This window comes from Pseudochaenichthys georgianus, chromosome 17 (assembly GCF_902827115.2).
Source record: "Pseudochaenichthys georgianus chromosome 17, fPseGeo1.2, whole genome shotgun sequence".
NCBI lineage: Eukaryota > Metazoa > Chordata > Actinopteri > Perciformes > Channichthyidae > Pseudochaenichthys > Pseudochaenichthys georgianus.
The window spans coordinates 39,374,827-39,399,595 of NC_047519.1; the positions used below are offsets into that span (position 1 = coordinate 39,374,827).

The following is a 24,769-nucleotide window of genomic DNA, read 5'->3' on the forward strand; positions in this document are numbered from 1 at the left end:
GGTCACATGACTTCACGTCACCACCGCTAAGCTAAAGGTGGCTAATGTTGGGCTATAAAGGAACTACAGAACGGTCACATGACTTCACATCACCACCGCTAAGCTAAAGGCGGCTAATATTGGGCTATAAAGGAACTACAGCACGGTCACATGACTTCACGTCACCACCGCTAAGCTAAAGGCGGCTAATATTGGGCTATAAAGGAACTACAGAACGGTCACATGACTTCACATCACCACCGCTAAGCTAAAGGCGGCTAATATTGGGCTTTAAAGGAACTACAGCACGGTCACATGACTTCACGTCACCACCGCTAAGCTAGAGGAGGCTAATGTTGGGCTTTAAAGGAACTACAGCACGGTCACATGACTTCACGTCACCACCGCTAAGCTAAAGGCGGCTAATATTGGGCTTTAAAGGAACTACAGCACGGTCACATGACTTCACGTCACCACCGCTAAGCTAGAGGAGGCTAATGTTGGGCTATAAAGGAACTAAAGCACGGTCACATGACTTCACATCACCACCGCTAAGTTAGAGGAGGCTAATGTTGGGCTATAAAGGAACTACAGCACGGTCACATGACTTCACGTCACCACCGCTAAGCTAGAGGCGGCTAATGTTGGGCTTTAAAGGAACTACAGCACAGTCACATGACTTCACGTCACCACCGCTAAGCTAAAGGCGGCTAATATTGGGCTTTAAAGGAACTACAGCACGGTCACATGACTTCACGTCACCACCGCTAAGCTAAAGGTGGCTAATGTTGGGCTATAAAGGAACTACAGCACGGTCACATGACTTCACGTCTCCACCGCTAAGCTAGAGGAGGCTAATGTTGGGCTATAAAGGAACTACAGCACGGTCACTTGACTTCACGTCACCACCGCTAAGCTAAGGTGGCTAATGTTGGGCTATAAAGGAACTACAGCACGGTCACATGACTTCACGTCACCACCGCTAAGCTAAAGGTGGCTAATGTTGGGCTATAAAGGAACTACAGCACGGTCACATGACTTCACGTCTCCACCGCTAAGCTAAAGTTGGCTAATGTTGGGCTCTAAAGGAACTACATCACGGTCACATGACTTCACGTCACCACCGCTAAGCTAAGGTGGCTAATGTTGGGCTATAAAGGAACTACAGCACGGTCACATGACTTCACGTCACCACCGCTAAGCTAAAGGTGGCTAATGTTGGGCTATAAAGGAACTACAGCACGGTCACATGACTTCACGTCTCCACCGCTAAGCTAGAGGAGGCTAATGTTGGGCTATAAAGTAACTACGGCACGGTCACATGACTTCACGTCACCACCGCTAAGCTAAAGGCGGCTAATGTTGGGCCTGATTACGTTTAGTCGTCTCATTTAGACTCTTGTTAGCAACCACAGTTTTTAAGACACAAAGAAGCTTCAGAAGCTTCAGACGTTCACCAGTTGGGTTATTTAGTGCCGTATTTTATGTCGTAGAACAAAATGTGATAATCTCGTAAACTCCAGTTAACCATAGACCTTATTCTGGGAGTAAATTATTAAATTAATTCCCGGGTTAACGACTCATCTCTGCACCACTTCATTATATATTTTGGGATCACAACATAAACACCAAAAAGGGTGACTTGTCATAAAAAAAACAAGATTTCTCACAAAGGTTAAAGTGGAATCTGCTTCAACTGTGTCCCCACACACACTTTATCACACACACTTCCTGTTGAGGCCTCAGGGGGAATTCTGCCCTGATGTGTAGAGACAAGCCAGGGATGTGTGTAAAATGGTGATGAGACGAGTGCATCTAAAATACCATGTCGTCTGAGTGTGTGTCGGGGGGGGGGTCAGTGAAGATGAATTCCTCCTGACACCATCGAGTGGAGCATGGACATAGATAAGATCAAGGGGTTGCTAACCTTTTTCCTTAAGGGACCCCTTTTCTGCCATTAAGTAAACTGACAACCATTAACTCAAGGACATAGTTCATGTTATATTTCGTATAATATTGAAAGCATAGCAAGAAACTGTACATTTACCCCATAATTGAACACAATAACGGCAGGATGTGTTTAAATTAACTGTTTGGATTAATTTTGAGCAGATCATTTCATGTCAATATTGCCTTCCTGTTTTTAAGGACGTTAAAGATCTGTCCTTATTATTCATTTTAATCTTATAAATGTCAACAATCAAACATACTCGTTTACCATGCCTGCATCTTGTGAAATAAAAAAAAAGAAGTATACAGATCTTAAGAGAAGCCAAAAATAACTATTTCATACTTTTTTTCTCCCAGAAATCCTTAGATATAATCCAAAATAAATTATTTTACACATTTTAAAATCAATAAGGCTTTATAACCCCCCTTTTAAAGCTTTGGCGACCTCTACTGGGGGTCCATACTCCCAGTTCAGGACCCATTGGATTAGATGGGAGTTTTGTGCGTCTAGTTTTGGGGTTATTTTGCTGTTCTGTTCTCCCTGTCTCATGTTTCTTGTCTGGTCCCTCTCCTTGTGTCCCTTCCTGTCGTTACTGTCCCTGGTGTGTCTGATTGTGTTCACCTGTTGCCCTTGTGTTTCTACCTCCCCTGCCCAGCTGTTTATTGTCCCGTGATTACCCCTCCCTGTATTTAGTCTTTTCTTTCCCTGTCGGTTCATTGTTTTGTTTTTCCTGTCTCCCTCCACGTCAGTCACCGTCAGATTTTTGGTATTGTATCTTCCTTGTGTTTCCTTTGTGGTTTTTGCCATCAGCTTTTAAAATAAAGCTCGCTTTTGTTTTCTAGACCAACTTACCTTTTTTTGTGTCTGTCGGAGCCATATGTTAAAATGTAGAATTGTATATATTATGTGTGTATATATATTTGAACATTGTATTCTTTGTTATTAGTATTATTATATCATTTATTTAAACCAGCTGTTGTAAAATCGACATCATAGCCGACCGCAGCTGCTGGTAATGAGAAGTTAGAAAGAGAAAAGAATCACGGAGCGATATCGTTTTTTGACATTTGAATATGTGTACCTTTTTGTTTAAGTATAAAAGAATCAGTCAAACTTTCCTTAGACGTATTTTTGTTGGAGTCAAGCTTATTGCTACTTCCGGAGGTATTACCTTCTGGATTAGACGGAACTACAGTGTCTCTTTAAAGCATGTCCTGCTGCTTTACTTCCACGCCCAGTCCTCCTCAGTGTTCAGTCCTTACTCCGTGTCGTTGCTCAGATCTACCTGGAGCGGCTGCTGACCTACGCAGAGATCGACATCACTCCCGGGAACTGGAAGAGGATCATTCTGGGCGCCATCCTGCTGGCCTCCAAGGTGTGGGACGACCAGGCCGTGTGGAACGTGGACTACTGCCAGATCCTCAAGGACATCACTGTGGAGGACATGTGAGTTCAGACTGAGACATTTGTTTTATATATAGGACTTTGGTATTTGTTATGTTATCCACTTCTTCATGTCCTCTTCTGCATCAACATGTGTCCCCTCTTCTTCATGTCTCTTCTACATCAACATGTGTCCCCTCTTCTTCATGTCTCTTCTACATCAACATGTGTCCCCTCTTCTTCATGTCTCTTCTACGTCAACATGTGTCCCTCTTCTTCATGTCTCTTCTACATCAACATGTGTCCCCTCTTCTTCATGTCTCTTCTACATCAACATGTGTCCCCTCTTCTTCATGTCTCTTCTACATCAACATGTGTCCCCTCTTCTTCATGTCTCTTCTACATCAACATGTGTCCCTCTTCTTCATGTCTCTTCTACATCAACATGTGTCCCCTCTTCTTCATGTCTCTTCTACGTCAACATGTGTCCCTCTTCTTCATGTCTCTTCTACATCAACATGTGTCCCCTCTTCTTCATGTCTCTTCTACATCAACATGTGTCCCCTCTTCTTCATGTCTCTTCTACATCAACATGTGTCCCCTCTTCTTCATGTCTCTTCTACATCAACATGTGTCCCCTCTTCTTCATGTCTCTTCTACATCAACATGTGTCCCCTCTTCTTCATGTCTCTTCTACATCAACATGTGTCCCCTCTTCTTCATGTCTCTTCTTCATCAACATGTGTCCCCTCTTCTTCATGTCTCTTCTGCATCAACATGTGTCCCCTCTTCTTCATGTCTCTTCTGCATCAACATGTGTCCCCTCTTCTTCATGTCTCTTCTACATCAGCATGTGTCCCCTCTTCTTCATGTCTCTTCTACATCACCATGTGTCCCCTCTTCTTCATGTCTCTTCTACATCAACATGTGTCCCCTCTTCTTCATGTCTCTTCTGCATCAACATGTGTCCTCTCTTCTTCATGTCTCTTCTACATCAACATGTGTCCCCTCTTCTCCATGTCTCTTCTACATCAACATGTGTCCCCTCTTCTCCATGTCTCTTCTACATCAACATGTGTCCCCTCTTCCTCATGTCTCTTCTACATCAACATGTGTCCCCTCTTCCTCATGTCTCTTCTACATCAAAATGTGTCCCCTCTTCTTCATGTCTCTTCTACATCAACATGTGTCCCCTCTTCTTCATGTCTCTTCTAGATCAACATGTGTCCCCTCTTCTTCATGTCTCTTCTACATCAACATGTGTCCCCTCTTCTCCATGTCTCTTCTACATCAACATGTGTCCCCTCTTCTCCATGTCTCTTCTACATCAACATGTGTCCCCTCTTCTTCATGTCTCTTCTAGATCAACATGTGTCCCCTCTTCTTCACGTCTCTTCTACATCAACATGTATCCCCTCTTCTTCATGTCTCTTCCACATCAACATGTGTCCCCTCTTCTTCATGTCTGTTCTGCATCAACATGTGTCCCCTCTTCTTCATGTCTCTTCTACATCAACATGTGTCCCCTCTTCTTCATGTCTCTTCTACGTCAACATGTGTCCCCTCTTCTTCATGTCTCTTCTACATCAACATGTGTCCCCTCTCACGGACTAAAGCACACCTCTTCAGACTGCCTTTTAATTTGTGTATTATTCTGTGTTGCTGTTTTAATATTTATTTATTTTTTATTTCTATTCTTTATTCTATTTTATCACGTTTTATCAAACCCCTGTAAAGCGTCTTTGAGCACCTGGAAAAGCGCTTTGAAATAAAAAGTATTATTATGAAATAACATTAACGTGGGGAGGTGAGTGTGCACAGGAGTAGGTATGTGCAGTACATGTACATTAAGCTCTCAGAGGAGAAGGCGTGTGTGTGTGTGTGTGTGTGTGTGTGTGTGTGTGTGTGTGTGTGTGTGTGTGTGTGTGTGTGTGTGTGTGTGTGTGTGTGTGTGTGTGTGTGTGTGTGTGTGTGTGTGTGTGTGTGTGTGTGTGTGTGTGTGTGTGTGTGTGTGTGTGTGTGTGTGTGTGTGTGTGTGTGTGTGTGTGTGTGTGTGTGTGTGTGGGGCGGCTTGCATCTTGAAAAAGTAGTCTCTTGTTTTGATGTCATGACTCCTGCTCGTCCCTCTCTCACAGGAACGAGTTGGAGCGGCACTTCCTGGAGCTGCTGCAGTTCAACATCAACGTGCCGTCCAGTGTCTACGCCAAGTATTACTTTGACCTGCGCTCGCTGTCAGAAACCAACAACCTGAGCTTCCCTCTGGAGCTGCTCAGCAGGGACAAGGCCCTGAAACTGGAGGTGAGGCGCCTCCATGCAAAGGCTGCTCTCTGTATGCGTTTACATATCTCTTACTTTAGTACGTCCAGCGGTGGTTTGAAAGAAAGACACGGTAGGAGAAAGTTCTTTAGAACCACAAAACCGTAACCATGAGTTTCTATTCTACACAATGTGGTTAAAAAACAGAACATTGAGCGGATTGTTGTTTCTTTGGAGGCGTTTTAAATATCTCTATTTCACCATCAACATAAAAAAGGAAACCAACAAAATATCGTGACTGTTGCAGTTAATGTTGACGATTTAAATCGACGAAATAATGCCTTTCCTATTGGTTTAGCGGACTGGTTTGACTAACCTAATGGGTCTTTAGATGTGGTGGAAATGCAACAAAATACTTAATGAGTTAGCAATACTTTCTGATCAAAAGGCGGATTCAAAGTTGACTGATTTATATCTCGATTGTATCATACAGAACGTTTCAACAGAATACATTTAAAGACGTTATAATTCAATTCAAACTGTACCAATAGTGATTGTATTCATCCAGGGATAAATGATGCATTGCGTGGAAGCTTTATGCCAATAACAGTACCCTAAGTAGCATGTCAAATCTTTTCTTTAACATCTTTTATGATTGCGCATCACAGAAAGGTTCTGTGGATGCTAACAGTAGAGTCTTTGTTCCTTAACACTAGAACCGCCAACGGGTACATTTTACCCGCAGCTGTTTCTTGGTTGTATGTCACTTTTTTTCAATAGAATATTCAAGTCTCCCAGTCTGTGACTTTTCCTGAAAGTGTGTTATGTAGCACCCTCTGGTGTTAAACATGGTCAATATGAAGTCAGATTGAAAACATGGCCATTTTATACCCATCAGCGCCAGCGGGTAATATTTACCTTATACAAAATGCAGTGATTCTCGCGCTATTGATCTTGCGCGTAAACATGAAGTGTTGCTATAGCAACGCCTGTTGTTTACTGCGGTTCCTTAGAGATAAGATGGAGAGAGAGAGAGAGGTGGAGAGATAGATAGTTGTTGATCGATAGATAGATGGTTATAGATGGATAGATAGATAGATAGATAGGTAGAGAGACACTGATAGCGATATGTTATACTTCATGCTGTCTGCACACTAGATAGCACATGAAAGCTGAGAGTCCACAGATTCTATTGGTATAAGTTTCATCACTCACACTAAATAAAATAACATTGCACCTTGAAAATCAATGTATTCTATCAGCGGGTACTATTTACCTTATAGAAAATGCAGTGATTCTCGCGCTATTAATCTTGCGCGAAAACATAAACATGACGTGTTGCTATAGCAACGCCTGTTGTTTACTGCGGTTCCTTAGAGATAAGATGGAGATAGAGAGAGAGGTGGAGAGATAGATAGTTGTTGATCGATAGATAGATAGTTATAGATAGATAGATAGTTATAGATGGATAGAGATAGATAGATAGTTATAGATACATAGGTAGAGAAACACTGTTAGCGATATATTATACTTCATGCTATCTGCACACTAGATAGCACATGAAAGCTGAGAGTCCACAGATTCTATTGATATAACTTTCATCACTCACACTAAATAAAATAACATTGCACCTTGAAAATCAATGTATTCTATCAGCGGGTACATTTGACCCCTGGCGGTTTTAGGTATACAGCGACCCCTGGCGGTTTTAGGTATACAGCGACCCCTGGCGGTTTTAGGTATACAGCGACCCCTGGCGGTTTTAGGTATACAGCGACCCCTGGCGGTTCTAGGTATACAGCGACCCCTGGCGGTTCTAGTGTTAATAAAAAAATCCCTGTCCTCTTTCCAGGCGATCTCCCGGCTGTGTGATGACCGGTACAAGGACGTTCGGAAAGCTGCCAAAAAACGCTCCTCCAGCACGGACAATCTGTGTGGCATCAAATGGGTTCCTGCTATCCTCTCCTAGCCAATATGAACCTGAACGCTGGCATCAGGCTGCAGGAGCACCGGCTGGGTGGAAACACTCACGAGGGCGAAATATACCAACATGGTTTTATACACAAGAACTTTACTTTGGATTACAGATCATACCAAGACGGTGGGGTTTGGTTTTGCTCGAGTGGAGGCAAGAGAGTGGAACCACATCTGATGTTTTCTCAGTGCCTCAACTCTCCTGATAATGAAAGAGAAGTCCCTGACTGTTATAGTATCTGTGGGAAACATTTATTTGGACCAACCTGGAAAGTCCTGGACTCAAAAAGCCTCACATTCTTCCTGGGACTCTGTTCAGTTTGTGTCCGGCTTATTTTAAAACATTTGACATAACCTGCCTTTGAGAATGGCCGTGCATCTTCACAACGAAGCATACTATTTATTTGATTACACGTGGACTTCCGCCTGAACCCATAGCACCTGCAGAGTTTCCGTAGTGTAGCACCGGACTTATTATTTATTACTTAGAATAATTCAAGTGTTAGCAAGTTTTCTCCTTTGGCAATATGTATATTCAAGGTTTACAGTGTTTGTAGTGTACCTTCCGATACTCAGGTAGTCCGTTTAATCTATTGTGATGCTCCTCTATGGCGTTGAAAGTGACAAATTACATATTGTGGAGGACAGAATTAATATAATCTTGTGATATTTTCCTATTTTAAGGACATTAATAATCAAACTACCACCTTTTCTTGGCCTGTATAGCGAGAAATATAACCCGATTTCCAGAGTTTCTGGTTCTGTACTCATCAGACTCTGGTTATATGTTAACATGATTATTACCAGGCGTTTTAGCAGTTTCAGTCGATTCAAAGCGAGATGCCCAATATAAGCTTTGAATCGAGTAAGCACACCTCACTGCTGACATCTAGTGGACATCTGAGGATTTGAGATTAGTTTTGTTTACCCAAATACCATTTTGATAGCGGTATGTATTGGAATAGATATTTATACTAATGCAGGGTGACTTTGCACCGTACACATGTATCAAGCACCAACATATACTGTTACTTTAAAACACAGGACAGTGCGATGTTTTCAATTATTCAGTATTATTACATGGCTTAGTTGAATACTCGATTCTGATTGGTCAATTCAGAACACGTGACACGTTGTTAATACCGAACAGACAGACCGCTGTCAAGGACTTATTGACCGTTGTTAAGGACGCTCACATCTTCAGAAAGAAGTCCGGTCGATTGAACTGTATACAGTTTGGAACTGGGACAAGAAAAACTGCGGAGAAGTAACGGGCAGAAACCCTCCTTTTTACGCAGCGGTCCAGACATAGACATCAAACGGCGACACATATTCACTTGCCAGTTACTTTGTCATTAGGGCAGGGATATCTAGATACTTTCCAAGGTTTGACATCATGAATTGTGCTACTTTTAAAGCAAGGAGCGATGTTTTCAAATCTGTAATCAAAAAGCTCCTCAAAAACGCTATCGAAGCCTGCCGTTGCTACGTTAGTTCAAACAGTAACAACGGACTATTTTTCTTCGCGGATGCATGTCAATTTAAATCAATACATACAACTATTTTTTAAATCAATAAAATCATTTTCTAAATCCATAAAAGCATTTCAATTAATATTGGGAGTCATAACGTTACTTTGTTGAGAATGTGGCCATGTAATAAGCGGGATAATGTGCAGCGACTTGGTCATTATGGGGAAAAGAACACCTTCATGCCGATCTAGATCCCTCCGCTTCGCGTCGGGCTCCTGATCAGCCTGTCGGTGTTCTTTTCCCCATAATGACCGCGTCGCAGCACATTATCCCTTACTTATACAATAACCGTGCATTACATCTACTGTACACAGTACCTGGAAAGTTAGCTTATATTGAAAGACTGGATTGCAGTCCTGTCTGGATAAGGTGGTTTCTCTAACTTTCCCAATTGTTTTTAAACACTAAATAAAACCCTGCTCCAATCCTTATGTTCGTTTCACAATTTATTGCGCAGTCAACAATACAGTCCACTCGGTGGTAGTGGTACAAGTTAGATGGCTGATTGTGATGAAAAATGGTAGGAAAGTAATTGCGAAAAAGTATGCAGTAGAAATGCGGATAACCGAAACGCCAGACTCACCCCCTCTCTCTTCCTTTTAAGGGACGTGTTAAAAATACCACATAATAGGAAGAAGTCGACCTCACATTTGGCTCCTACCTAAATGCATCAGGATAAACAGACCGAGATATTCGAGTCGTCCACCGTTGTACTATTTTTAATGGCCAATCAGAAAAAATGTAATAAAAAGTTAACATTCAGTGCTATGGAGAAAAGACTGCTGCGGTAGTGTGGCTGTGATGTGTAATGTAAGACCGTAAAATATCCCAAATCCCAAAATAAACTTCTCCCATGTTTCCAGCCGGGGGTTTATTGTTGGTCACACAGTCGTTCAATAACAGCCTGTAGTTGTCACACATATAAACGTCCATTAATCTGCTTTCTTTAGTGTTTGACAACCAATTAATCATGTTGCAAATCCATGGTGTCTGCCCTAAAAAATTAAGATTGTTACGGTTACTAAAATAATAGAAATAAGGCCCTTTAGGGTGAACCACAAAGACTGCCTTTAAAGCCCAGAATCACACACATATTGGACAAAATGTGATATTGTTAATTCACTTTTCAATGAGGGTCATTGTATGAAACCCTAACTGCTGAGCCAAGTGTTGAAACTGATTTTGTAATTCCATCGGACGTTTATTTCCATTTTATCGCTATTGGCAAATATCTGATCAGGTTTTCATGTTTTCTTTCCCTCATTCGTCTGAAAACTGAAGCTCTAAAATATACTTATTTTGCAATTTAACTTTGTATAACGTATAAAGAGTTGAAAAACTGGGAACGTGTTAATTGTGATTTATTTACGTGTGTGATCAAAGAAAAGCCCTTGTCGAAAAGTGTGTTATTGAAGACCTTTGTGCTGCTTTCCCTAAAAATGTCCTATTTGATCTGAATGTTACCTTAATTAGATATTGCCTCATGTTGCTGTCGCACCTGTTTGATGCCGATATGATCCTCAGCTTCCAGTAAGGTTGACTGGGACTCTGACATCCCAACAATGCTTTGATAGCACGCGGTAAGAATAGCTCTCTGCAGGCAGAACACAGTAACACAACATCTGAGGTGACTGCATTCAGAGTTCAGCTGAAGATCTGGAGCCGCGTTGAAGACGAGAGCAGCTCAGGAACTCCTCCTGGACTCTGATTTCAGAGCTGACGAGTTTTGGTTCATTGTCATTTTGAGTTAGTTAGCGCTGAACAATCAGGATGCTGGGAGCCAGAGATCTACTCTTCATCACCATCAGTCAAAATGTCTCTTTTGTGGGTAAGTCCTTTTTGTAGTTCAGAATATGATAATTAAGAAATGTCTTTTTTTTCCTGTAGAGTGACCGTAATAGTTTACCCAACCGAAACCGAAGTATTTGTAAAGAGCTGTCGATTCAAACACTTAATACATCTATAAAACATTTATTTTCCCTTTGCAATCCAATCAAAAGTAATTGTTCTCAAAGGTGGGGTAGGTAAGTTTCAGAAACCGGCTCGAGATACACTTTTTGTTATATTCCATGGAATGCTCTTAACATCCCGATAGCAATGAATATCTGAAGTGCTTTGACAAAAAATCCATTAAAAAATGTCATCTGTAGAAGCCGTAATACTGTAAAAAGCACAACCAATCCGGATTGGATGGCCTACCTGCCTGTCAGCCTTCCATCGGGGCACACACTTACCTCGTGCCCTCATTGGTCATGTGCGCGTTCCTGTGTGTTGGAGGAGGGGCTCTGTGAGGAAGTGGCAGATTTTCTCCGGTTGTGTATTTTCAAATTCTAGCGATCTCGAGCCGGTTTCTCAAACTTACCTACCCCACCTTTAATTGCATTTATCTTATTTATGGTACGATATACCATGAGAACAATATATTTTGACTGGAGCTGGAAGTATTTTCTTGCATTTTCATGATTTTATTTTTCAAGTAAAGTGATATTTTGTCCCTTTTAGTTTTTCTCTGTCATGTTGCCATGATTCCCATGTTTTATTTGTTATAGATTACACTTGCAAGTACATGCTATGTTATAAAGGAGGGCGGGAAGTTTATAAACCAAAGAGTAACCGCCCTTACGGGACGCTGTAATAAGTAAAGCGAACGCACCCGCAAGGACACCTGGCCTCCTATTGGTTGAGGGATTTTGACAGGATTGTTGCACAGAAGTTTCGATCGCGCACAGAATAAATCTGAGAGCAGAACAAATCTGTAAGCAGCAATATATCTGAGTGCAAGCGCACAGTTTGAGCAGAAGCAGAGCAAATCTAAGTGCAAGCAGGCTCTATTTGAGTGCGAGGACAGGGTTTGAGGAAAGAAATACATAAAGTATGCTCTCAAATTTAAATACCACGCTCTTGAATAAAGATAGGGAATAACCCCCTTATGACTGGCGCTCATTATTATTTGGGCATGTTAAGATAGAATAAGATAAGATGGGAGGTACTTTATTGATCCCATCCATCCATCTTCTCCTCTTATCCGTGGTCGGGTCGCGGGGCAGTTCCAGCAGAAAGTCCCAAACGTTCCTTTCCCCTCATCAACCAGCTCTGACTGGGGGATCCCAAGGCGCTCCCAGGCCAGCGAAGAGATATAATCCCTCCACCTGGTCCGAGGTCTACCCCTCGGTCTCCTCCCAGCTGGACGTGCCTGGAACACCTCCCTAGGGAGGCGCCCAGGTGGCATCCTAACTAGGTGCCCGAACCACCTCAACTGGCTCCTTTCGACGCGAAGGAGGAGCGGCTCAACTCCGAGCGGCTCAACTCCGAGTCCCTCCCTGATGACCGAACTTCTCACCTTATCCCTAAGGGAGACACCAGCCACCCTGCGGAGGAAACCCATCTCGGCCGCTTGTATCCGCGATCTCTTTATTGATCCCAAATTGGAAAATGTTTGCAGCAGCATAAAAAACAACAAAACAAGGCATTGCACACAAGGTGAAAGTAAAGAGTATAAATGAACAATACTAGAATTTAAACATCTCAAAATAGAATTAAAGGTGGGGTAGGTACGTTTGAGAAACCGGCTCGAGATCGCTAGAATTTGAAAATACACAACCGGAGAAAATCTCCCACTTCCTCACAGAGCCCCTCCTCCAACACACACGGACGCGCACATGACCAATGAGGGCACGAGGTAAGTTTGTGCCCCGATGGAAGGCTGACAGGCAGGTAGGCCGTCCAATACTGTAAATAAATACGGCTTCTACAGATGACATTTTTGTATGGATTTTTTGTCAAAGCACTTCAGATATTCATTGCTATCGGGATGTTAAGAGCATTCCATGGAATATAACAAAAAGTGTATCTCGAGCCGGTTTCTGAAATTTACCTACCCCACCTTTAAAGCAAGAAGGCTGAAAGAAAGAAGTATACAGTAGGCCGTGAAGATAACACATATATTAACTCTGACAATGTTGTTTCCGTCACAGGAAAGACCCGGTGGAAGTCTTTTTTCAATCCAATCAAAACACATGAATGCATATTTAATTGCATGTATCTTAATTATGGTACAATATACCACACCAATATCTTTTTGACAGATGCTGGAAGGATAGTCTTGATTGTCTGAAGTGAAATGTGTCCCTTAGTTTCTCTCTCATATGTCTTTGTTGTTATAGATTACATGTAATTGTAAATAATCATACTTCAAGTATTTATTGTCCTCTTTTCCGCAACGACATCATTATGATTTCTCCTCTTCACCGAATCTATCTCTCATATCGTTGTCTTTCCATCACAGGAAAGACCTGGTGGATGCTGATGCTGGTGTTACGTCTTCCAGCCGTCCTTCTGGCCGGTTTCACGCTCTTCAGTGACGAACAGGAGACATTTGTCTGCAACACCATCCAGCCGGGCTGCTCCAACGTGTGTTTCGATGCGTTCGCTCCGGTGTGCGTCTTCCGTCTGTGGCTCTTCCACCTCACGTTCCTCTGTCTTCCCCATGTGTTGTTTGTAACCTACGTCATGCATAGAGTTTGGTCAAACCGCCATTTTGTAGGTTTCTACTGGGACAGGAAGAGGGGAGGGTCCCCTTTTACTCTTGAGAACTCCTCGAGAGAAGTGTCCTTGCACAAAGCTCCACTTCACGACCTGCCACATGATGTTGGAGCGCCGCGCTTCTACTGCACCTACTTCCTGGTTGTTATTCTACGGATCCTTCTAGAAATGGTTTTCGGTGCAGGCCAGTTTCTTCTCTTCGGTCTGTCCGTTCCGAAGAGGTTCCTCTGTTACGAGACTCCCTGCAACTCTGGGGTTGAGTGCTACATCTCCAAACCTACGGAGAAGACTTTAATGCTGAACTTCATGCTGGGTGTGGCCTCCTTGTCCATTCTGCTGAGTTTGGTTGATCTGGTGAGCTCCACGAAGGCCACGGTGAGACGGAGAAGGCAGAGGGAGAGGATGATGGACGAGATGAGCAAAGGAGAGCAAAGCAGTGTGTTCACAACAACATCTACGACTGAAGACAGCGATGTTGTTATAACCAGGAAAATCAGTCGCTGCGAAAGCTCAAAGAACGGTTTTAAAGATGAAAGACACGCGGTGCCAAACGGCGAACGGACTGGAACCGCTAACGACAAGAGTCCAGAGAACAAAGAGGGTGAGATTGAGACGAGCCCTCCGATACCAACTCACTATGTCCTCCACAGCCAACTGAGACCTCCACAGTCCCCTCGTCCCGAGAGAGGACCACCGACAAACGCCAGGATGCTAACACCTGTGGCCGTCGGAAAGCAGGTCACTGCAGTTAAGGAACACTCCGGACAACAGTCTGACGGCAGCGACAATCAGGACAAGAGGGCGTGGGTGTAAATGACTGGGTGGCCTTTTATTAATGTCATTGGAAAGAAAGTCTTCAGATGTCTTTGATTCAAACATTTTAAGCATGAATGTTTTAGAAGGAGTTGTTTGGTGTCATGGTGTTGGTAATGGTGACGAACCTACGGAGTCAGCTTCATTGAACCCACTCTAAGCTACAAGCCTAACTCCAAATAGCAGTAGGTAAGTTTCAGAAACCGGCTCGAGATACACTTTTTGTTATATTCCATGGAATGCTCTTAACATCCCGATAGCAATGAATATCTGAAGTGCTTTGACAACAAATCCATAAAAAAAATGCATCTGTAGAAGCCGTAATACTGTAAAAAGTACAACCAATCCGTTTAGCCGGCCCGGCTAAAGTAACTGGATGGCCTACCTGCCTGTCAGCCTTCCATCGGGGCACAAACTTATCTCGTGCCCTCATTGGTCATGTGCGCGTTCCTGTGTGTTGGGGGAGGGGCTCTGTGAGGAAGTGGCAAGATTTTCTCCGGTTGTGTATTTTCAAATTCTAGCGATCTCGAGCCGGTTTCTCAAACTTACCTACCCCACCTTTAAGTAGGGTGAAAGGTAAGCTAGCAAGATTTAAAAAGGGGCACGTTAGCAAGGTAAAGGCGTGTGGCGCAGTGGCATAGTGCGTTGGTGTTCGGATCAGGGGGTTCAAACCCCACTGCAGTGTCCCTGAGACGCTTCACCCCAAATGGCTCCTGTGGGGATTGCCCACAGTATTGAGTATGGAAGTCGCTTTGGATAAAAGCGTCTAACGTGTGATGTAATGTAAAGTAAAGAGGAGTTGGTGGAAATCAAACCTAAAAGATGAACAAAATGAACTTCATCTGGCAGCTAAAATATGTTGGTTCGTTGTTTTGGTTTGAACAACGTCTAGACTCATTAAGTTAACCGAGCAATTTTTCTTTTTTTTAAATGTAAGCTCTCATAAACCCACTGGTAACCACTCCAGTACCAAATTGCATAACTACCAACATCTAGTAAGCTAGCAAGCTACATACGCCACCAGTAAGAATGGCAATGGTTTGCTATCTGCCACAAAGTGATTACAATTAAAATGAATATTAAGAGCGAAGTCAAACTATTCTCTTCGCCCTTCTCCAAAGAGGCCAAAAACTCACTTAGTGCAGATTTCATTTAACTTAATTTTACAATCTTAATCTGAGTTTAGATTCAATGTCTTAAAGGTTGTTAAAGTAGCTCAACATGGAAGTGACGATGTTCAACATTTCTTAAAAATAGAAAAACACATTGTTGACAGAGTGTGATTGTTTTTGTATTATTTGACTTTAACTTTAACTTTATATTTATTTGTTGTTCCTTTATTTTATTTTATCTTCACTATATCTGTAAAGCGTCTTTGAGCACCTGTAAAAGCGCTAACAAATTAAATCGATTATTATTATTATTATTATTACACAGGTCGACAACGGAAACAAAATCCACCTCCCGTCTCGAGCTTCAATGTCGTTGTTCTTGATGCATGCACAATACTTGTTGTATTTTTTAATACATAATAATAAAATGTGTTAACTGGTCATGTCCTGTTCAGTAAAATGGCGCTGATTCACATTGAGATGTTGCTCCACATTCCCATGTGTGTTTTAAGTGTCTGCATTCAAATGAAATGGGTCAGTAACACAAACACGGGGTGACCTTGAGAACTTTCCCAGTGCTCAGCTGCTGTCTGGATGACTGAGTGCTGGCAACACAACAGACGCACTGACCCGACCTCTGACCTCTCACACGACCACTCCAACACCTGACTTAAGCCCACCCTGATCGGATGACATAAGCAGTGGCGTTTCTATATGTACAAAAAGTGGTGGGGCACAAAAAACGTAGATGTCTATATATAAGCTTCTGCAGTGAGGTTCATGGCTGGTGACGCACTGCCACTGACTCTTCAGGTTTACAAATATTATATTTTGACCTAAATCAAAATATAATATTATTTTCAAAAGCTTTTTTTGTCTGATGCTTCAATTAATTTTAAACGGACAGTTTTATATTTATTTTGTATTTATTTTTTGCATTTTTTTGTAATCATTATTTTAATACTCTCTGCTGACACTAGGTGGGGCTGTGCCTGCCCCTAATGACCAGTCGCCACTGGACATAAGACCTTCAACTATCTCGCCGACATCATTCCACATTAGCTTAGCATGCTAGCAGAGCATGTGGCATTCGACCCATGTGAGGCAGAAAGTGATTGATGGTCACAGACACATTTGATGTTACGGATGATAAAAACCTGTAGGCATATTCAGGATATGACCTCATGTCTAACAAGGGTCTCAAATGCAAGAGTTAATGATGGCCTGGGCCCAGGAGTTCAAAACGTTTAATCTGATCAGATCAGATTTATCTTTTGGGGAGTTCAAAACCAAAAAAACAGGATTAGGATCGCTTTGATATCCGATCAGGAAATCCAATCCCAGCTTTAATCTGGATCAAATCTTCAAAACGGGTCGTTCAAACCGACAACACAGGATTGGGACCCAACAAACTGGATTATCCTGATCCCACCAGAGGGGTGGATCTCCAGTGGATTACAGAGCAAAATGTATCTCCGACTTTTATTTTTGTACTCTATTTTATATTTTATTTTTTGATTTCTTATTATTATTACAATTATTTGTCTTTTATTATCTCAAAGCGTATCAGTATCCCTTGTTGTGAAGCACTTCGAGATTTGTCTTGGCAGATGAGAAGCGCTATATAAATTAAATATATTATTATTATTATTATTACTGTACCATTTATTTAAAAATATGTTTCAATTTAAATTAGATGGCAAAGTTTGCTAACTGAAATAATACACCATTTTTAGCCTTCATGGGAAATACATTTTATTTTTCCATTTTTGGTCACGTTTGTGGTGGCTGCTTTGTTTTCAACCAAATGTTGACACAAATGTTTATGCTCATAAAAGTATCACAGCAAAGATTGTCAATCACAAATGTAATTTAGATTAAATTAAAAATATCTTCAACAAAAAAAAAGTCCATCATCTGTCCTCACCTTTCAAAAGTAACAATAGAAGTCTCTGCAATGTGGGCTCTTGTCTTCCTTGTGTTATCTTTCATGTCCACTAGATGGCGCTCGGTAGGATTAAAGCACTGATATTCAGGATCTGGTCATCTTGAAAAGTCGTAATCTGGATCAGGCTGATCCTATCCTGAATTGCTTTGGGACAACATTTGTCCGACTCGTCTGATCCTGGATCACAAACAATGGGATTTCAAAATCTGATCGGATCTGATTGAGATTAAAAGTGTTGAACTCCTGGGCCCTGGTGATTGACATGTGTTGTGTCTGCGTACTTTTCAGCATCCTTTCATCCTTTTTCCAATGGAAGAAAACGTCCTTCCTATTCTGGGAGTTCTTTGCGATGTGTTTTGCTTTTATTGTTTTCTCCATTTTCTAATAGAGTGATGGATGAATTTTACAACTCACGGTTCCCTCGACTTAAAGTCAATGTTTTTTTTAACGTGTTTTTGACGCTTGAGAAAAGGTCTGTGGAGATATCCACATTTTGTTCTGAGAAATAAAAGTATGTCAGTAAAACCCCTACAATGTCTGGGGTCTTAAAAACTTCATTTCATTCATAATAAACGTAATTACGCTGAACACAAATCTGTCTTTTTCTTAGCTAATTGAAGTGAAGTAATTCTACTGTGATGTAGTTTGTTTATAGCGTGACATTCGCTTTTCACATCTGGCGATTGCATTTACGCTTTACAAATCTTAATATGTGGAGATTATCCTACTCAACAAAAAGTGTGTTTTCCACAGATCTTATTTCCTGCAATATTCTACAATCAAATGGAAAAATGATCGTGCTTTCTGTCGAGTTACAACTTGCCATGCTAACTTCCTGGCTGACCTACACCGATTCGTCATCAATGCAAAACTCCACACCGGATCCAAAGCCCAAAACCCTCGCCTCAAATGATCACTGTGCCTACAGCAATATCAATCAATCAATCAATCAATCAATCAATCAATCAATCAATCAATGTTTATTTATATAGCCCAATATCACACATTTACATTTGTCTCAGTGGACTTCACAGTGTGTACAGAATATCAGTATGACAATACGACACCCTCTGTCCTTAGACCCTCTGTCCTTAGACCCTCTGTCCTTAGATCCTCACATCGTACAAGGAAACACTTCCGGAGAAAACCCACAGTTTAAAGGGAACATGGGAGAACCCTCAGGGAGAGCAACGGAGGAGGGATCCCTCTCCCAGGACGGACAGACTGCAATAGATGCCGTGTGTAAATTGAAAAGATAATACATTTGCAACATAGGTAGTCCAGATGTTTGGAAATGCATGTGTGTATAATAGGAAGATGAATCCACGAGGATATCCATCCAGGACCGATGATCCAGGACCACAGCCACGACTCGCGATCCAGGGCTCACGATCCAGGACACAGGACCGCAGGATCATCCATGACTCCGGATCCCAGCGTATATAGACACCAAGAAGAAAGACATGTGGGGAAGCTGGGTTAATCGGAACATGAGAGTACACGGGTATAGACAGAGAGAAGGAAGAAGTAAGATGTCCCCCGACAAACTAAGCCTGTATCAGCAAAACTAGGGGCGGAATCTAATCAGCTCTAACTATAAGCTTCATCAGAAAGGAAGGTCTTCAGCGCACTCTTAAAAACGGATAGGGTGTCTGCCGCCCGAACACAAACTGTCATTTCAATTTGTGAACGAGCACACCTCCCTGGTCAACACTGTGACAATGATTGCAACAACACAACCCCTGAGTAACATTACCCCCTTGTAGCCACGACCCTAACACATTCCACATACCCGTCTTATTCTTCTTCTGCTGGTGCGCGGAGAAAGGACTCTACTGTCACTGGTGGAGGTCAATAGGTCGCACAAGCAAACCTGCTGACCCTTCACAAGAGTCAGCCCCGACACACACAGAACAGTGTGTGTGAAGTGACCGTACACACAGACACGGTTCTGTTAGCTATGTGTCCTTGGCAAAATCCCAGCCACCACATGTCTGCCTTAACATATGATATCATCTGCGTGAAAGGCACCTCTTTGTGTGCGATTTATAACGAGCAGAGACTGAAGAAGACGTACTCCTTTAAGCATTAAAACCACAGTGTAGGAATGCTGTTGCAAGTAACATACCTTTATTATTGGTTTTAGAATGAAGTGTTAGCATCACAACCTGAAGGACCAAAGCTAGAAGTACTTATCGGAATAATGCATTTATTCTCTTATTGTAATACAATTATTGATGCATGACTTTTCCTACTGCGTATTCCCTAATAGTACAACATCCTTCATGTGTCGTGTATACTTTGTGTTAATTATATCAACCTGCAGAGAAACTGAGGTTGTAAAATATATGTAGAGGAGTAAAAAGTACAGAACTTTCTTCCAAAATGTAGTGAAGTAGAAGTATTGGACATGCTTTATACTCAAGTGCAGCATTAGTACCACACAATTGTACTTCAGTAGAGTAACTGAGCAAATGTATCTTTCAAGACTGATACAAATATTATGTTTACCAGTTTTCTATACAGGGTTTAAACAGTACCTTTCATGTTCCCAGGTTTGAAACAGAAACATGTCTACAACAGACACTTCCTACAACAGTGGACATCTGAGTACAACACCTATATGTGCCAGTTGGACATCTTCTCCTCCCATGGCCCCAATGTGCCGCTATATGACATCGGCCATTGTTGTGGGGGAGCTTTCCACCACGTTAAGAAACCTCGCTGCTCCTTTTTAGCCACAAGAGCCGGGTCAACAACTGGTGTTCAAAGCCTGGCTCCCAGTCGAACTCCAGTCCGTAATGCGATATTGAACGAGGAAAGGGCCTTTCAACACTTGCTTCATGGCTGGAAGAACGTTATTGTCCAGTTCTAGACAATAATGTCTCGAATATTTTTTTATCATGTATTTATTTGTTGCTATGTTTACAAATGTCATGTTCTTATATATTGTATGTCAGGGACTACGGATGGAAATTAGCTCAAACCACACGGACATGTTATGTGTTGTCTATACATGTTGTGTGCCCTCCTGGCTTCTCTCTCTTCTTCCCGGACTGCAACCGGACAACATGTCCTTTTCTACTCCCTAATAAAGTACCCTTTTGCACCTTCCTTGCACCGCCTCTGACTCTGACTCCGCCTCTGACTCCGCCTCTGACTCCGCCTCTGACTCCGCCTCTGACTCCGCCTCTGACTCCGCCTCTGACTCCCTATCTCTCGGCACTACAATTGTCCCTATTCAATTAAACGATTAAAATGTATTTCTTTGAGCTAAAACCAAAATGTAAAGCATTTCACCAAATGTACACAAACATATTGGATGTTTATAAAACCTTATACAACTAACCCTATTGACACATGATATGAACAAGCTATGGAAAAATACACAATAGTTTTGCAAGTTTTAAAAGTGGTAAGAACAATTGTCTTTGGAGATAACAGTAATTTAAAGTGATTTAAGAGTCTTTATTTTGTAATTGTGACCACTAACTTTTCATTAACTCGTTTTGTGCAATTATTGTTATGTGTTAGAGAGATATATGGATACGTTGTGTAACCATTTGAGAGCTCTATCACAAAAATCCACCTGTGCATAGTGTTGCCATCTAGTGGTCAGTAGTATGTATTGCAGTAGTAATTTAGAAATGAGTTAATCAAAAGAGTGTTTCTAAAACAGACAAAACAAACACAAATAAATAATTAAAATGATAATAATGATTATAATGAAGTAAAGCTACAGCACCTTAAATCTTAACCCTTAGATGCCCGAGTGACTGGACCCTACACTCTTCCATAAGTGGGTCAAAAAGGACCCGTATTAGAATATTGTGTTTTTATGCCATTTTTGTCATTGTGGAGAAATCACCTGTATAATATTTAGTATTATATTTTGGTTCACATTTGAAATATTTTATATTATTATATTTCTTTTACATTTTGAAAAAAACGTTTTGAACATATCGATGCAAAGATCTCCGCTATTCTGAGACCCTCACAGTATTCCAGTCCCTTTTCAAAACTCATCTCTTCTCGTCTTGTTTACTCATAGCCCCCCCCACCCCCCATCAATCCATGCCGGTTGACCAAGTTTGATAGTCCTATACCCCCCTCCCTAACCTTATTGTAAAGCGATTTTGAGTCCTTGAAAAGCCCTATACAAATATAATGTATTATTATTATACTGACAGGTATCAGAGCTTGCTGTGTACAATAATCTTCCTGAGAGGTGTCACTTGTGATGTAGTCTGCGTGGTCCACAGTGAATGTATTCCTGACAGCAACAGGCGATAAGAATCAAAGGTTCCCATAGGAAATGCATGCGGGTCATTTTTGACCCACTTATGGAAGCTTGGGGTAGAAATACAAAAACTACAATTTCTTAAAATGTAAATTAAAAATTTGAATGGCTTGATATCCAAAACATGTTTTTTGAGGAATAGCTGGAATATGAAATGATACAAAAATGTAATTACAAAGATACTTCAAGAAATCCACCTCACCGGGTCAAAAAAGACCCACTTATGCATCGAAGGGTTAACTGAAAAAACGATATCTTTAAAAATATAAGTGCCACTTTTTAAAACCAGAACGAATAGAAGATAAAATATGATTTATTGTCCAAATATGGGGAAAGCATTAACTGAAATGTATCCACAATCACAATGAGTTGTCCAACTTTAAAAGTGTAATCATATGTCAGCGTTTTCTTCTAGGTCTCTCATTGGCACAAACAATGCTTCATATATGCACTGTGTCATTCAGCCGCGTTCAGATGTCGAATATTAGGAGCTGGTGCCTTTGCTCTTCATCGATCTCTTCCTCTTCTGAAGTCAGACGGTCAACCTGCGTCCGCCTCGGTGCAATAACACTCATGGGTGACAGGCGGAGGAGATTGAGAAGTGGGATGGAGAAATCAACATTGACCACAACGGCACATCAGAGAAGATGTCAAAGGCATCAACAATATTGATTACCCAGCATCCTCTTCACCTCTAAGCTTGTAGTTTAGATGAATGGGGGAGGATGGGTGGTCGAGACGTGTCCCTACGGCTCGGGTAAGAAAACAAATCGATCCCGTCTTCCTTTGAAGTTGATGATGAGGGCTTGTAGGGTGGAAAAAGAAAAGGGTGATCCGATGGTTTTGAGTAGACGAAGGCGGAATGGCTTCAAGGTCGTATCTTTCTTGGACTTCACCGATTATTTCATTCATAAGAAAGCTGACAAAATATATGATGCTCTTGAGTTTCCAAAATGATTTGAAAGTGAAAGGCTGCTTGGGTTGAATTGTGCCTCGGCTTGCTTGTTCCTCGAAAGGAAGCTAAATGTCTGGAGTGTGCCATTCAACACAAATTAAATTAACTTTACAACCTCTGGATAATTATCCGCCCTCACAGAGCAGATTTACACCCATAAGCTCTGTTTCTGCTATTCTATCAAAGGGGCTTTAGAGGCTTTTATGGCATTATCATAAAGCTGGTGGAATTAAGAGAGAGAGCCAGATTATTATGACATGGTGAAAACTGAAGCAGAAGAAGTGGAGACTGTGGCCCTTTCTCATTTCATCAAATCCCCCTCCTCGACTCCTCGGTCCTCCGGTAGTGACCCGGAAATGAATTTCAGCGCGCCATGTTGAAGGACATCTCATTTCTCTAAATGCACTTCGAGGACCGAGGATCGAGCGTCGAGGAGGCTCTCTGGAGGAGCTATAACCGAGGAGACACTGATGGGTCCTCCACGGCTGCTTCGCGGATGCATTTCCGGCAACAGAGATGTTTCAAAGACTCGTGACGCACGGCCGGACTTATCTCAGCCAATGACAGCTCTGCATGCGTTCCCTGGATATTATTTTATTAACTGCTCTCATCGCGACGCGATGTTTCCAGAGAGAACAGCTGTGAGGTCCGTGCAGAAAGCAGAGCAGTGTGTATAATATATATCACTCAGTAGAACAGGCCTACTCTTTTTGCTTTAGTTTAGTAGATATCTACAAACAAAGAGTCGATATTTTTCTAAAACCATTTAGTGCTTCACAATAAAATACACCACGGCTGTACCCTGTTTTAGGAGCTGTATGTGCGTGCGTGTGTGTGTGTGTGTGTGCGTGTGGTACAGTGTGTGCGTCGATGCAGCGGACAGACAGCTGTCAGTTGGTTTGGTGTCCTCTGCTTACTTGTAATACTTGTAAATAAAACATTTGGCCCGTAATTTATTTCCCTCATTGTAGCGACCAGAGGGGGGGGGGGGGGGGGGGATATATCCAGTCTCTGATAGTGTTACGAGTTATGAGAGTGCTCTGTTTGATTCTGAAATTGTATATATTTATATAAATATATACATATATGTGTGTGTGTCCGCATCTGTAGCCATTATTGTCCATCAGACAGACGGCTGCTGCCTTCTGTCATCATTAATGGACGTCTCTTTAAAATGACCGCTCAGAGGAGAGGAGTTCTCATTTCTCTAACAGCCTGCTGCTTCCCCTCCTCTCTCCTCGGTTCCCCTCCTCGGCTCCTCCGCTCGCATCTCCTGTGGGCGGGACTAAGTATCGAGGATAGGAGTCGAGGAGGGGAGTTAGAGAAATGAGAAAGGGCCTGTATAAGTGAGGCTGTAAACATACTGGATCCCACATTTCCTTCAATGCAAATCAATAGCATTTGTGATATTCATGTAAATGTATTGTGCTCTCAGCGTAACTGCGCCCCCTGCTGTCTACACAGGAGATAGACACACTCGCAGTGATGAAGTGCACAGTCAGCATGTATAACGTGTGTGAGCCAGCACTGGTTAATAAACCCTGTTAACGTCTTTCACGTCCAATCACAACATGGAAACATTACATCGTTATTCACCAAAGCCGAACCCTTCTCTTTAAATCTTCCACTTTTGTGAAAATCTTGCTAAATTCTGGATACTTTTCGTAGATTTAAAGGCCACTGAATACATAACAAAACCGTTTCACACCCTCAGTAGCGCTCCTTTTGGCACCTGATCCGCAGCTCCGCACAATGTGTCTTCAAATCTGACACGAGAGAATGCATTCAGCTTTGCTAGCTGTAGCAATAACCCATATTTATGTTGTGTAGTAGTATTTCAAATTCAGACGATTTTTTTTTGTGTTGCCTTTTGTGCTCCTCTACAGAAAGCCAGAAATGCCAAACATGGCCTTTGACCTCTCACCTCTGCATGACTCTTCACACAACAAGCACGTGAGAGGAGTCTTCAAAACTTTAAAAAATATGGACAAACCCGTACATCCTAATGACTCAGATTACAAACT

The 24,769-nt window shown here is 42.0% G+C and overlaps 2 protein-coding genes across 2 annotated transcripts in view; both read left to right on the forward strand.

The window, feature by feature from the left end:
- LOC117462375 (cyclin-Y-like) overlaps positions 1–10,416 on the forward strand; it is a 39,950-nt gene extending 29,534 nt beyond the window's left edge. Inside the window, exons 8-10 of the mRNA XM_034104580.2 lie at positions 3,210–3,376; positions 5,449–5,611; positions 7,422–10,416. Coding sequence (XP_033960471.1) covers positions 3,210–3,376; positions 5,449–5,611; positions 7,422–7,538 — 447 coding nt within the window. The 3' untranslated portion in view covers positions 7,539–10,416. The remainder of the gene's footprint in view (positions 1–3,209; positions 3,377–5,448; positions 5,612–7,421) is intronic.
- A 429-nt stretch (positions 10,417–10,845) lies between these two features.
- On the forward strand, positions 10,846–14,430 carry LOC117462639 (gap junction delta-3 protein-like). Its single transcript, XM_034104905.1, has 2 exons — positions 10,846–10,903; positions 13,361–14,430. Exons 1-2 carry the CDS (start codon positions 10,846–10,848, stop codon positions 14,428–14,430), a joined length of 1,128 nt encoding a protein of 375 aa, XP_033960796.1.
- Positions 14,431–24,769: the final 10,339 nt, after the last annotated feature.

What these genes read in the sequence shown, in the direction of transcription:
- LOC117462639 (XM_034104905.1), top strand. Translation starts at nt 10,846, where the DNA reads ATGCTGGGAGCCAGAGATCTACTCTTCATCACCATCAGTCAAAATGTC. An exon ending in TCAAAATGTCTCTTTTGTGG is followed by an intron (nt 10,904 to 13,360) that starts GTAAGTCCTTTT and finishes TTTCCATCACAG; the next exon opens with GAAAGACCTGGTGGATGCTG.